The sequence below is a fragment of the Pelophylax lessonae genome, assembly GCF_965119305.1.
Source record: "Pelophylax lessonae genome assembly, chromosome: 4".
In the NCBI taxonomy this organism is placed as follows: domain Eukaryota; kingdom Metazoa; phylum Chordata; class Amphibia; order Anura; family Ranidae; genus Pelophylax; species Pelophylax lessonae.
In genome coordinates, this window is record NC_138771.1 from 463,909,044 (window position 1) to 463,924,099 (window position 15,056).

Below are 15,056 nucleotides of genomic sequence, written 5' to 3' on the forward strand. Positions count from 1 at the left end.
TTTTCAAAATGCTGCTATAAAGAGAACCAGTTATATTTCAATAACCTGCAGAGTATATAGCAGCTGTACTTGGACAATGCAACCAATATTCACACAGTACCTTTTTCAAGGAGGAGGCTGTGAAGTCCTGAACATACTTCTATTTGCATATGAGGCATCAAAATGCTCGCAGGGCTTTGTGTAACATAGATGAATCAATTGGAGCCCTAAAAGCAGCATGAGGCCAGCTAGACCATAGAAAAACTCAGTGTAGTATTCCGGGTTAGTAAGAGCCGATTTGTATTTAATTAAACCTTCATATTTTTTTTAGAATTAAAATAATAAATGTGGTATACTTACCTGCTCTGTGCAATGTTTTTTCTTCAGCAAGTGCCCCCACAGAAAGCAACTTTCTACAGGGGCACTTGTGCGGGTTTGGCCCCGCTAACTTATCAAATCATTTGATTAACAGCAGCAGGAGACAATGGGAGCTCCCACTGCAAGCGATCAGCCAAGTGAGGAGGGAGACAGCGGCAAGAGCTTCTGCTCCCATGCACAACGCTTGATCCAGAACAGGTTCAGGTAAGAATAATGGTGGGGGGGAGGGGGGTTTGGGGGCTTGGGGATCCTGCAGCTCAGAGGATTTTTTACCTTAATGCATAGAAAAAAAACTTTAAGGCTTTACAACCATTTTATAGAGCAGCTGAAATCAAAAAGTGAAGAACTGTCAAGTTATACAGAAAATTTAGAAGTGTTTATTGTGCCTAAAGCAGTGTCCTTCAAAATATAAATTTGTCTGGAATTCGCTCTGAGAAATAGCAGTGCAGTTCCTGGTATGAGAGGGAGGTCCAGACACTCCTGTATCCACAGCCTCACTGATGTTTAGTTGCAGGGTGTGATTAAGGTACTGCTGCATTTGATTGCTAGTCTCATGAGATCTGGGGTGAGATTTCATGATGTCACTACAGTTCTGCTAATCATTGTTTTTGCTGGAGGCTCTGACATGAAGGAAAGATTAGGAAAAGCCCTGCCTCTACCCAATGACAAAGTGTAGAACAAGGCATTGCAAGTCGGTAAGGGGGATAGGTCAGCTGCAGGAAGACCACAGACAATACTGCCGACTACTTCTTTGCTCTCTACCTGCCTTTTCTTTGGCACAGCTTCCAAAGCTTCATTTAGGCAGGTGACATCTGGCAGTTTCCCAGTTGTAGATCGCAAAAAAGGTTATGGAATCACTACTTCTGTAACCACACACAGCAAGCCGCTTTGTCATTGTCCTAAATGCTGATGAGTCTTGATGAATGATTGCTAGCGATGAAACTGACTTCTTACATCCTCAGCTACAGAGGGAGTGATTGACAAGAAATCTGTCCCTTTAGAGTATTAAAGAGATAGTAAAGTCTCTTTTTCTTCTTTAATAACAAACATGGTATACTTACCTCCTCTGTGCAGTTGGTTTTGCACAGAGCAGCCCCGGATCCTCCTCTTCTTGGGTCCCTCGTTCCTGCTCCTGGCCCCTCCCTCCTATCAAGTGCCCCACAGAAAGCTATGGGGGCACCCGAGCCGAGCTGCAGCTCCGTGTCCCCATTCAGACACGGAGATGCTGGAATGCATTAAGATAAAAAAACCTTCCTGACTTTACAATGCTTTTAAGGCCAGAATGTGAGTAATAGAGTATTCCTAAGTGTTGTGGTGTGTGTTTTCGCACAAGCCAAAAAAGGCCTTTCAAGTGTAATAGTAGATTTTATGAGAAGTAGATTTTCTCTCCTTGCGCAAAGTGGAAATGACAGAATTAGCAATGACCCTATCTCTTAGGACCTGGGTTTCAATAACCATGCTGTTAAAGCCAGCATTTGAGAAGCAGGGTGGAATAGAGGGCCCTGTGACAGGAGGTTTGGCCGCCAACAAAGCGGCATCCCTCTACACATTTCCTCAGCATATAGTGAGCTCCCCTTAGCAAAAAAAATGCCTTCAGCTTGGTCTCCTACCCTTTGGAGAACCCTCCTCTAACATGTTTCTCCGAGAGCATGTGTTGGCAACTTTAGAAAGTTGCCTGCCAACTTTCCACTTCCTTTATGTAAATGGATGAGTGTTAGAGTGTAGTTCACTGCCACAGAGAACCAAGCTTGCCTACTTCAGAGCTGCCTAACTTGTAGTTCTCCCTTGGTGGTTTGCATATGCCATATCCATGGCGTTGTCCAACTGTACTCTTACAGAATGACCAGGTAGTAGATGGTGATAAACTCCACAGACACGACGTGGTTCTGCACTCAGTACTTTATTTTCTCCTACACACTAAACTAAACTAAACTAAACAGGAAGGGGAAATACATCATAGAATAGGAGGGAACACTGAAAAAGATGCAGTAACCGAAATGACCACAAGATGGCAGTGTATTAAACTACTATATCCCTTGTACATGAAGTTAACAGATGGGTCCAATGTAGGAGAATCAGTCATATGGGTCTCAACTCCAGAAGATTAATGGGGAGCATCGACTCCTTTGGGGACTAGGTGGTCTGGACAGTTAAATCCCAACCCAGGCTGACCGGCTGGCATCTGTCATTACCACTTCCCAAGGAGAGTTAAGGAATGAATTCCAGGATTCTAGGACTGAGTTGGAAATCCACCATCTCTTTGTTCCACATTGTGAAAATGATGAGCTGCAAAAGGTCGGGGGTGGATGCAAGGCCACTTCCATTGCAGAAGCAGGGATTCTTATCCAATACAATTGCTCCACTTTGGCTCCTATATGCCAAACCGATCTATGAATTCGGGATCAACCGATTATCAGCAAAGCCGATATATTGGGGGCCGATATGCACTTTGCCCGATATATCGGAATCGGCCTTTTGATTTACCGATATTTCGAGAAAGTGCTTGTACCAGGGTGATGCCTGCAGCTAGAGGCATCACCCCGATACCGGCGTCCATAGCCGACTGTTGGCTGTCTTGTAATGACAACAGATGCGGGAGACCCGGACTAGTTTCCCCAGGCACTCAAATAAAGTAGTGTAGTCTTTTATAAACATACCGTAGATTACACGAAGCGGAGGGAGCATGGGAGGAGCTGGAGTGCAGAAGGCTGGAGGGGCGAAATTCAGTTCAGCTGGTGAGGCGGAGCTGGACTGCAGACGGCTAGAGACTGAGGCGGAGTTCTGATCAGAGCAGAGTGCCTGGTTTCGGCACAACACCGGGCAACCAGCCCTCACGGCCACTGTCCTCGAGAGGACACCCCGGAAGACCTGATCCAAGCTGCATTCGGCTCTGATCGGGTCTCCATGTAAAAACCCGGAAGTGATGTCTGCCGCCAGATTTAAAAAAAAATGACAGCATTCAAAACAGCCAAACTTGTAAAATATGGTATATTACTCCTTTTTATTCCAGGAGCCCCTATTTATTTTTCTCCTCATTTACATGCAGACCAAGTTGTCCAGAAACAGTGATATGGGTTGAGAATTTTGCCATAGAGGCTTTCAATGGTTACTGCAACTGCTCAAGCACCACTGGGTGCGTTTGTGCTAACCCATGTCACTTTGGTCTGATGTCAAAATGTCTTGGCATCTATGAGCCACAATGGAATATAAACCAGCTGTTCTATAATTTTGGCAAATACGGATACCTCCAATTTTCTTCGTTCCATCCTAACACTTTACCAATCCACATCAAGCATGAATTACCTTCCTGTGATGTAGTCGTCTTTTCAGTCACCATTTCTACAGAGCCCTTTTCCTCATCTTGATCTGATGTCCCATTTTGCGCCAGAGTGAGAGGACTTTCACTCTCTTCTCTCGCTGCATCACCTCCAGAGTCCTGATTAGGACCGTCAATCTTCTTTTTTTTCTTTGGCTTCATTTTGGGCTGCAAGGATCTTTTCTTTTCCAGGTCAACAGATTTCTTTCCTATCGGAAAAAAAAGACATTTAAAGAAGTCTATCGGGGCTCTTAGCACAGGTTTGGCTAGTGAGGTTGATTTTGCCAGAAGATGTAAAAATCATTGCAGGTTGCAACTGTCCTACTCAGGAAAGAAAATCTGCTGGGTCACCAGTGCCGCCATCTTGCTTATAGGAAGCCAGATGTGACTGCCTGGTGTTTCCCACTGCGCATGCACAAGATGCACTGCATTTTCTCAATGGTCCTGCAGTCTCCGGGGGCTGGTAGGTGATGTGCCCCAGAAAGATTGAGGGGAGGAGAAGGATGAGCAAAACTTCTCTTATCAGGTTCATGTCACAGCCCCCTTTACATTAGTGTCCTCAGTTCCCCTCTTCCCATCAGAGCCCCTCTTACATCACAACCCCCTTTCACATCAGAGCCTTCAACATTACAGCCCGCTTACATCACAGCCCCCCTTGCAATCACAAACCCCCACATTACAGCTCACCCCCTCCTGACATCACAGCCCTCCTTTTCACATCACAATCCCTTCATATTACAGCCCCCCCCATATCATAGCTCCCCCTTACATCACAGCCTCCCATATCACATCACAGCCCCCCCTCACATCATAGCCCCCTATAGCACAGTTCCCCCTTCTTACATCCCAGCCCCTCCCCTCCATATCACATCACAGCCCCCCACAACACAGCTTACCCCTCACAGCCCCCCCCTCACTTCACAAACCCAGGGGGGGGGGGGGCGTGGCAGGGTGGACTCCTCTTCCGGGTGTGTTCGCCTCCCACCCTCCTCCTTGCTGCGGGCTCAGCGGCGGGCGAGTGCAAGGGGGGGGGGGGGGGAAGGGTTGGGAAGCTGCCGCTCTCCCTGTAGACCTTCCATTTCTAACACCTGGTCTGGTGTGATTTCAACAGTGGCACTGGCGGCAGGCAGGTGCATGCTGGGGGGCAGGGGATCTGGGTCCTCCTTGCTGTGGGTTCAGCGGCAGGCGAGTGCATTGGGGTGAGGGATTGAGCAGCTGCCGCTGCCTCTCCCCCTGTAGACCTTCTGTTCCTCCAGTCCGCTCTGCTGTGACTTCAACAGCGGCTGCAGGCGGGGGCATGTGGGTCCAGATCCACCCTGCCATTTCTCCCGCCCCCCTACAGAACAGTAATCTTTAACAGCTGCAGAAGGAGAGGAGTCTGCTCAGGCTGCCGGGTGGTGCGGTCTGGACTGCCACTAGGTCCGTGTCTGGACCGCAGTCCTCCATTTAGTGACACCTGCCCTACAGGCTCTTTAAGTAGTCTGGCAGTTATCAACGAACATATCATAAGTGACATTATGATGTTCCAGAACTACAATTGTTACTCCTCTGATATTGTTTGTATTGTAAAACTTCCAATATACCATTATTATTAAAATAAAGAAAAAAACCTCTGTACTTTTACATAGAATTAGCATAAATTACCTCAATATGTCTTGATACCTGTCTCCTGTAATCAACCACACAAGAGCAATCAGATTCAAAATAGGTGGTTCAGCACTCAGAGCCAGTCAGGACTCTATTGCTTTGCACAGTGTTATAGGCATCCCAGACCAGGTTCTTACTATTAAACTAAGGTGCAGGACCTAAGTATACTGCCCGGACCAGGTACCTGGATCATAGGACTAGCTGAACAGATTTACTAATACTTTAGCAGGTAGAATAGTTCACAAATATATGATTAAAAAAAAGGTATTTGTGCTTGCCTGATGGTCAGCTTTAAAGTAAACTTGTCATAACAATTACGGTTGACACCATTGTGGACCCATTGGCTTTTATGCTTTCAGAAACATTGATCAAGAAAGAGTATGCAGGCCAGGAAAGTCAGAGAAGTCACAAATCCAAATTTGCATAACTGTTCTGGAGAAGTGTCTCAAAGTTTTGAGGAAGCATGCTGAGAAAAAGGTGAAAATGCAACCCACATGTATCTCCAAACAGATAAACAGGCCTAGGGGATGGTTACTGACCTTTGGGTGGTCGGCTGTGCTCCTGCCTGGATATGGACCAACTGTGCAAGCAGAAGTCATCTGCTCCCGTCCACACTTGGTCTGGCTCTACCGGAGACCACTGAACACAGAGAAGCCTCCCCTTGTGCCCGCGATAGTTACTGAGCGGTTCTTCCTGTAGAACATCCCATATCTAGAACAGAACATTATCAGTTCTTTAGCAAGTCCTGCACTGATGATATGACTGGTTATGTTTTCAAAGATTTATTTTCTTGAAACTCCTATATCCCAAATTCACATTATGGCATTAAATAAACATGCTCTATTTTACACAACGAAAACAGACAACACAAGATGAATATAACCTTACTAGCTAGAAATAGCTCTCTTAATTTGTTTTACTTAGTTACTCAGGCCTAACTATTACTGATTACAGGTCTATGTGCCACTACCGGTCAACTCCCCTTTTCAATCTTTCCATTGAGAGGGCTTACTGACCTCTCAGGTACTAGTAGTTAGTCAAATTCAACAATACTTATTCTGTAATTACAATTTGTAGCGTATCCAGGCTACTTCTTCAGTTCTATTAAAAAGCCAACCTAATTCGCTTTTTCTGGCATATAGTGGTAAAAAGTTTGGTATATTGCACATCTATTATAACTACAGTATATAAGAGCCAAGTATTTGTTTTAAACATTCTTTAGATTATTTTAAATGTTTATAAAGCATAAACATTTTTTTTTTACCCTAATGCATTTCTTGCATTAAGGTAAAAAATGTTTAGGCATCAGTATTGCCCCTTCACCTCCCTTTAACTTACTTGAGCCTTCATTCGATCCAGCGCAGTGCCCAATTCCTGGTTTTGCAGGCTTTCCTGGGGCAGCGGGATCCACTGGCTCCTGCTGCTGTCAATTTAAAGCCGGTGACTAGGGAAGACGGCAGGGCCAAGTCTCGCTGTCTGTGTCTACAGACGGAAACAGCGAGGCTCGGAAGTGCTCCCACAGGAGTGGCCCCATAATAAGGGTCTATCTTTGGGGGCACTCGCCAGAAAGACTGACGTGGAGAGGTGGAGGTTCAAGGCCACTCTGTGCAAATCCACTGCACAGAGCAGGTAAGTATAAACCTGTTTGTTATTTTAAAAAATGCATTTAAAATTACTTTATTTAAAAGGAAAATTACACTTTCAATTAACAAATGTTTGGTACACAAGTTATTTTGTAATTCCATTCAATTTACATCTGAAGCTGCTATGATGTTCTAGGACTATCAAAAAACAAAAATATTTTGAACGCCTACAGTATGAAGTAGGGATTGACCAATATGCACTTTTCCCGATATATCGGAATCGGCCCCGGAGGTTACCAATATTGCCGATATTACGGGAAATGCATGTACCGGAGTGATGCCTGCAGCTAGAGGTATCACCCCTGTACCGGCGTCCATAGCTGACGGTCGGCTGTCTTGTAATGACAACCGCTCGGCTGTCATTACAAGGTGCGGGAGGGAGACCCCCCCTCCCGCCTCCTTCTGGGGCTCGCCCGGGTCTCCTATCCCACCGGGAGGCATGGGCAACCAGCCTGCACGGCCGAAGGCCCGATCAAAGCCGAATTCGACTCTGATCGGGTCTTCATGCAAAAACCCGGAAGTGATGTCATGAGTGACATCACTTCCGGGTACTGTCTGGCGCCAGATTAAAAAATATTACAGCATTCAAAACAGCCAAACTTGGCGTTTTGAATGCTTTTAAGCGCAGAGGAGGGGTTTGGGGTCTTTTAGACCCCCAGATCCCTCCACAAAAGTACCTGTCAAAAAAAATAAAATAAATAAAAATAATTTTTTTAAAAAGTACAAAAATATCGGCCAATGCCGATATGCATTGGCCAAAATATCGGTATCGGCAACGAAAAACCGATATCGGTCGATCACTAGTATGAAGAACAGGGGACATGCTGTATACTCTTTGTCTCGCTGCAATTCCCTTAAGTCTGCACACAACTGGAAGTTAAATTGGAGGCATTACCTAAAACTGCCATTTCATTTCTGCCGATACACATTAGGATTATAAATCACATGTATCCTAAACAAACCTGTCATAAAAATGAAAACCCAATCACCCTTATCCTGCAGTAAACACCATACAATGCCTAAAATATATCTCCTACACCACTCTGATTCCCGCTGTCACCAATAAAAGGTCTAAATGGCAATGCACAGAATTGTTGATAATTGCACATGGGTCTTCTGTTTGTCCATTTTTCACCCATCCCTTGACGGATGAAAAACGGGCAAACAAATGTAATCAGATGATCATACGTTTACATTCATGTCCATTCAGCAAGCAAACCTAAATGGATGTAAATTTACAAAACAGTCTGTTTTTGGATTGCTTGTTAGGAGCTGGCACCCACCAGCATCCAAACAACCAGTGACTAATCCTTGCTGTTCCCTGCCATCTTCCGGACAATGATGAGTCATCACTGTCCCCACTGACAGCAAAATGTAAACAAAAGAAGGCTGAAAATATATATTTATATTTTTTCCAAATGCACAAGGTCCCTCCCACCAAATTGGCACCAGGCCCTTTGCGTCCTGTATGCACTTTGGAGGGGACCTAATGCAAATAGTTTTTTTTTAAATGATATAGGGTTCTTCCTTAATCCATACCAGACCGTTATTCAGGCATGCAGCCCAGGAGACCAAGAAAGGGGGTGATGAGCAAGCAACCCCCCCATGCACTGGTAACATACATGTTTATTTGCACAAATACAAAATGATTAAAGTACAGAAACTGTTCCGCAGAAAGACTATGCCAAGTAGCTCCTCTTACCTGTGATGTACCATCATAGCTGGCAGATGCCAGCCTGGCATCATGGTGAGGGCTCCATGAAAGACTTGTGATCTTTGCTGTGTGCCCAGACAGGGTTCGGTACGGTTCTGTGATGGTGGTGGGGGTATCAGAGAAGTTTTCTGGGAAATGCAAAATACAAAAAAGGTAGAAAAACATTCCTTGTTTATTACCCAACTATAAACAAATAGTCTATTTCCTGAAATAGACTCCTTTCACACGAGCCAACTCCAAAGTTGCGTGATTTTCAGTGCAACTTTAGAGTATGACTTTGATATGACTTTTACACTCTCTGGCATTGAAGTTGTGTCAAAGTCAGATCAAAGTAGTAAAGGAACCTTTTCTAAAGTCGCAGTGACTTTAGTGATGTCAATTGGAATGGCTCTCATAGAGAGACATGGCATTTTAACATGTCCTGTGACTTTGGATCTCACAAGTCGGATCCAAAGTCGCAGAAGTATGAAAGGAGCCTTACAAGTTAACCGCTTCAGATCCTTAGGCCATATACGTGTGTGTATGTGTATATATATATACATATACATACATACATACATACATACATACACACACACACACACACACACACACACACACACCTTGTAGGGGGCCCGTGCATACAGGGGTCTCACGACATTTACAGAAATATTCCTATAGCAGCTGAAAGCTGATCCCTCCCCCTCTCCCTGCTGCCAGCTTTTATATGCGAGAAAGACAGTTTGTCCCTCACTAATCCCCCTCCCAGCCCTGGCTCTAATGTTAGCTCTGCTCCGGAGTTAGTTATCTCTGTACCTTTGTTTCTCTCCCTGCAGTCCTTGTCCCTGTATATTTTTTCTCTCTCTCCCCCATTGCTCTGTCTTCCTGACACAGTCGATCAGCTGCATTCCCATGGGGTGAGCAATTTACTGTTACACCGGTTCCATAGCTTCTTGTTATCTTGTCCCAGTGCAGTTGAATGTACTTTGTGTAGCTGGGCTTCCTACTCCTCTACCCCACACTGTTTCCTGACCTATGCAACTTTGCTTCTTCTCCCCTTCGCTTTCATTTCCCTTTGCATCAATGCATCAACTCCTTCTATTTACCCATTTACTAACTGATCTGGCAGTAGAAAATGCCATTTTTTATCTTTTATCTACAGGTAAGCCTATAATAGAGCTTACATGTAGGTACAGTGAATATCTTCTAAAACGTAGCAGCCGGTGATAGCACCAGCACATGCGCACTGCACTCTCAATGGACGGCACACTATCCATTGAGAGAACAGTGCTGTGACCATGACACTCGTGCGCATGCGTGTGAGTTCCATCATCGCAGTTTGGCCAAACTGGAGTCCAAGAGACCAGAGAGAAGACTAGATGAAGATGGAATCCCTCTTTGTAGTGACAGCACACCGCTGGAGAGATCTGTTTTTTAGGTTAGAAAACATAAAATTAAGGGCTCATTCCCACAGGTACTTTGGCTGTGTGAAGGAGGGGTTTGGGCTGGAGCCGCCTGTCATTCTATGGGGACGCAGTGCCTGTGCGAACACAGCCAAAGGCATTTAATTTGACAGGTGTGCAGGTGAGTGATCCCCAAATGCACACTGTCTGTGTTCGGGCTGTACATCTGCATCCCCACGCCTGTCAAATTAGGACCTGCTGCTGTGTTCGTACAGCTCCAGTTGCCTCAAGCCACAAAAATGATCCACTGATTAACACTATACAGACCACAGCAACCATTCACACACACAGATTTATCTATCAACTCAGTTTCATCTTTTCGATTTAGCAGGAATTCTGTGAGTTATGTTGTATTTGTGTCTGCTAATGATAAATTAATTGTATTTTCATCTAAATGTAGCTTTATTATTTTCTTTGGGGGGGTGTAAAAAATCGTGGAGCCCCGTACAGACTACCTATCAGAAGGTGTGTGTGTGTGTGTATATATTAGTGATCGACCGATTATCAGCAAAGCCGATATATCGAGGGCCGATATGCACTTTGCCCGATATATCGGAATCGGCCTTTTGATTTACCGATATTTCGAGAAAGTGCTTGTAACAGGTGATGCATGCAGCTAGAGGCATTACCCCGGTAACAGTGTCCATAGCCGACGGTCGGCTGTCTTGTAATGACAACCGATGCGGCTGAGAAGCCGCAAGGCTGTCATTCCAAGGAGCAGGAGGGGACATCTCCCCCCTCCCGCGGTTTGCCCGGGTCTCCTGTCCCACCGGGAGACCCGGGCATCCTACCTTTCACCGCCGCCGTCGGCCCGGGTCTCCATCTGCACCGCCGCCGCCCGACTGGGTCTCTATTTCTTTGAATTCGGCGCCGCCGAGTACCCGGAAGTAATGTCATGACATCACTTCCAGGTACTGGCGGCGCCGAATTAAAAAAACTTACAGCATTCACAACAGCCAAACTTGGCGTTTTGAATGCTTTTAAGTGCAGAGGAGGGGGTTTGGGGTCCGTGGTAAAAAAACAATATTGGTCAATCAATAATATATATATATATCTCCTCATATGCAAGCAGATATACCATATGCAGCCATGATCCTGGTATCATTCTTTAGAGAAGGCAATCCACTTTGCAAAGAGGGAATAACATCTATCCTCTGATCTCTTCTGTGACCTAAGAAACCAGAAGCACTTCTTCTAGTTTCTTTTGTCACTTCTAGTTTTGGTTGGTTTACAAGCTATTACTGGCTTGTAAAGCAGCTGATCAAACCAATTTTGGTTTGATTGGCTGCTTTGGAGGACAGAGGAGGAATATGGGGTCTAACAGAGGACCTGTCTCAGCCCATGCTATCACAAAGAATGTTATTCATTCCTTGTGATAGCAAAAATTAAGGAAACCATGTCAAAAAATAAAAGTAAAAAATTAAAGCACCCCCCCCCCCTCCTCATGCGCAAATGTGAACACTTGCACACGTTTAACGTATTGCCATGTGAGTGAGAGCAATAATTATAGCACCAGACCTCCTGTTTAACTCTAAACTGTTAACCTAAGGGTTTTTAAAGTGTCGCCTATGGATAATTTATTATACCTTAGCATGTTGCCATTCTACGGGCATGCACAATTTTAAAGTATGACCTGTTGTTAGGTATCCGTTTACACAGTGCAACATCATATTTTATAATTTACCAAAAAATTGGGTATTACAATTTATGAAAGTGTATTTTTCCCTGAAAATCTGCATTTGATAAACCGCCGCGCAAATATCGTGTGACATAAAAAATTGCAACATCCACCATTTTCCAGGATCTTCAATTTCAGAAAATATATATGTTTGGGGTTTCTAAGTAATTTTCTAGCAAAAAAAAAAAGCAGATTTTTACATGTATGTGATAAATGTCAGAATGGACCCAAATGGCAACTGGTTAAAATTAGAAAAGAGAAGTAATGTTATTGTGGACATACAAGCATTTTGGCCCAAGCCTACAAGATATATATGCATAAGCCAGTCATTCAAAGTCAATACGATTTTAAAATATTTTAAATGTCTTGATGTTTGCAATGTCCTAAAAAAAAAAATTGGATTTTTGTCTTACCGTAAAATCCTTTTCTCGGATGTTCATTGACGGACACAGCTCCAGAATCTTCTTGACCATTGGGTTATGCTGCCCCCTAAAGGAGTAGGACACTAGGCAGGAAAAAGCTTTACCACGCCTATGGGGCAGTCCTAGGGGGTATACTCCAGCTTCCTGCTATAGGCATTCAAGTTTTGTTGCAAGCAGCGTCAGAAGAAAAATATGGATTTTTGTAAGAACTTACCATAAAATCCTTTTCTCTTAAGTTCATCGACAGACGCAGCTTCATCTCTTCAGAGACCATTGGGTTATGCTCCTCCAATGAGGAATAGGCACTAGGCAGGAAAAGAGTTTACTCACGCCTATGGGGCTGTCCCTGCAGGCATAACCCCACACACTTCAGAGAAAAGGATTTTACAGTAAGTTCTTACAAAAATCCAGTTTTCTCTTTTGTTCATCGACAGACGCAGCTCCATCTCTTCAGAGATCATTGGGATGTCTCAAAGCAGTATATTCATGAGGGGTGGGAAGACAACGCAAAGAAGCCATGAATTTCCCAAAGGCTAAACTTAGCTAATAAGGTAACATGGGAGCTCAACCAGGAACAACTGGAGCTCAACTTGAAAAAATATACACTCTCAAAAAGAAACAAAAAGATTCTCTTCAAAACAGCAGCCTGCAAAACCTTGCGGCCAAAGGAAACATCCGAAGATGCCAAAAAAATCAACTTTGTAGAATTTTGTGAACGTATGCAGATGACCAAGTTGCCGCCTTGCAAACTTGCAGCACTGACGCCTGATGGCGAAAAGCCCAAGAAGCACTCAGCGTTCTAGTAGAATGCACCATCACTGGTAAAAAGGAGGAACCTGATTCTTCAGTGAATAAGCCTGAACTACCGTCTGCCTGATCCATTTGGATATGGTCGCAGCAGACACAGCCAATCCTTTACGAGGTCCTTTGGTAAGGACAAAAAGAACATCTGACTTTTAAAAAGACTCAGTGGCTTCCAGGTAAACCCTGATTGTCCGAACCACATCCAAAGAATGCAAGGCAAATTTCTTTGAATGTTTTGGCTTAGGACAGAGTGAAGGCAGCACAATGTCTTCATTCAGATAAAAATCAGAAACCACCTTAGGAAGAAATGACTGATTAGGTCGAAGTACCACTTTATCCCTGTGCACCACCAGATAAGGTGAGCGGCATGACAATGGCCGCCAATTCAGATACTCTGCGAGCAGAAGTGATAACCACCAAGAGAGCAACCTTCTGAGACAATGAAAGCAGAGAAATCTCCCGAACGTTCTCAAAAGGAGGCTTTTGAAGAACAGACAACACCAAATTGCGATCCCACGGTGGTAGCGGGGACCGTCTCGGAGGTGCCATACGGTGCACTCCCTGTATGAAGGTACGAATTAAGGCATGCGTAGCTAACGGGCGTTATAAATATATAGCCAAAGCTGACACTTGGCCTTTGATAGTGCCCAAAGCCAACCGCTGTTCAACCCCTTTCTGCAGGAAGGCCAAAACCCTAGCAATGGAAAACAAGCGAGGGTGCACCTTTAGCGATTCACACCATGAAATGTACAATTTCCACGTACGATGATAGATCTTCCTGGAAGTCGACTTCCTAGTCTTCAAAAGCGTAGGAATCACAGAGTCATAAAGACCTCTCTCTCCCAACACCTGGATTTCAACAGCCATGCCGTTAAAGCCAGCCACTGTAAAGCAGGATGGAAGATTGGGCCTTGAGACAGCAGATCTTCCCTGAAAGGAAGTCTCCAGGGAGCATTGGCGACCAACCTTACCAGGTCCCCATACCAAGACCGACGAGGCAAGTCTGGAGCCCCCAGAATGACCAGAATGCCTTCCACCTCTATCCTGCGGAGAAGACTCTGCAGAAGTTCCAACAGAGGGAAGGCATAAATCAGTCGGTACTGACCCCAAGGAGCCACCAGAGCGTCTGTGGCATCGGCCAGAGGATCCCGGGACCTGTCTACAAACATCTGAACCTTCTTGTTGAGGCAAGAAGCAAACAGATCGACCTCGGGAGTCCCCCACCGAACACACAAGAGATGAAACCCCTCCCCTTGATCCAACACCTGACTGCTCAGGTAATCCGCTTGCCAGTTCTCCACACCTGAAATGTGCACAGCAGAGAGGGCCGTAACAAACCTTTCCACCCAGGTCAGAATCTTGGCCACTTCCATGGACGCCAATACACTCTTGGTGCCCCCCTGGTGATTGATGTAAGCCACAGCCATGGCATTGTCCGATTATATCTGAACCGGACAATCTTGCAGACGAGTCATCCAATGGCTCAGACAAAGCTTTATTGCTCTGAGCTCCAAAAATGTTTATTGGTAGTTTCCACTCTTCCACTGTCCAGGGACCTTGGGCACAGAGCTTCCCCAGCACCCCGCCTAACAGGCTGGCGTCAGTGGTTACCACCGTCCAAAACAACGGGAAGGAAGGACTTGCCCCGGCATAGTGCTGGAGACTGAATCCACCACAATAAAGCAGACTTTCTGTTGTGGCTCAACTGAATCATAGAGTCCAAGGACTTCGGATCCTTGTTCCATTTGATAAGAATCTCCCTTTGCAAAAGTCTGGTATGGAACTGAGCAAATGGAACCACCTCGAAAGTTGATACCATCAGACCCAAGGCCCGCGTGCAAGTCCACAGAGAAGACAGATGGTTTGCCAACAGCAACCGAATCGCCCCCTGCAATTTTTGCAGCTTGTCCGGGGGGAGAGAAAACCCTCGCCAAAACTGAATCCAGACTTAAGGAAGGTATCAGGGCGGATTTCTTCAAATTTATGTTCCAACCGAATTCCTGCAGGGTTGTGACCGTGATTGCCAGGTCACC

General features: G+C 45.1%; 1 protein-coding gene across 2 annotated transcripts in view; it reads right to left on the reverse strand.

Moving 5' to 3' along the window:
* GEMIN5 (gem nuclear organelle associated protein 5) overlaps nucleotides 1-15,056 on the reverse strand; it is a 197,877-nt gene that overhangs the window by 88,197 nt on the left and 94,624 nt on the right. For both annotated transcript variants that reach the window (XM_082256099.1, XM_082256098.1), the window contains exons 15-17: nucleotides 8,666-8,805; nucleotides 5,860-6,031; nucleotides 3,661-3,882 (exon numbers count right to left, since the gene is read on the reverse strand). In XM_082256099.1, the coding sequence (XP_082112225.1) occupies nucleotides 3,661-3,882; nucleotides 5,860-6,031; nucleotides 8,666-8,805 (534 nt within the window). The remainder of the gene's footprint in view (nucleotides 1-3,660; nucleotides 3,883-5,859; nucleotides 6,032-8,665; nucleotides 8,806-15,056) is intronic.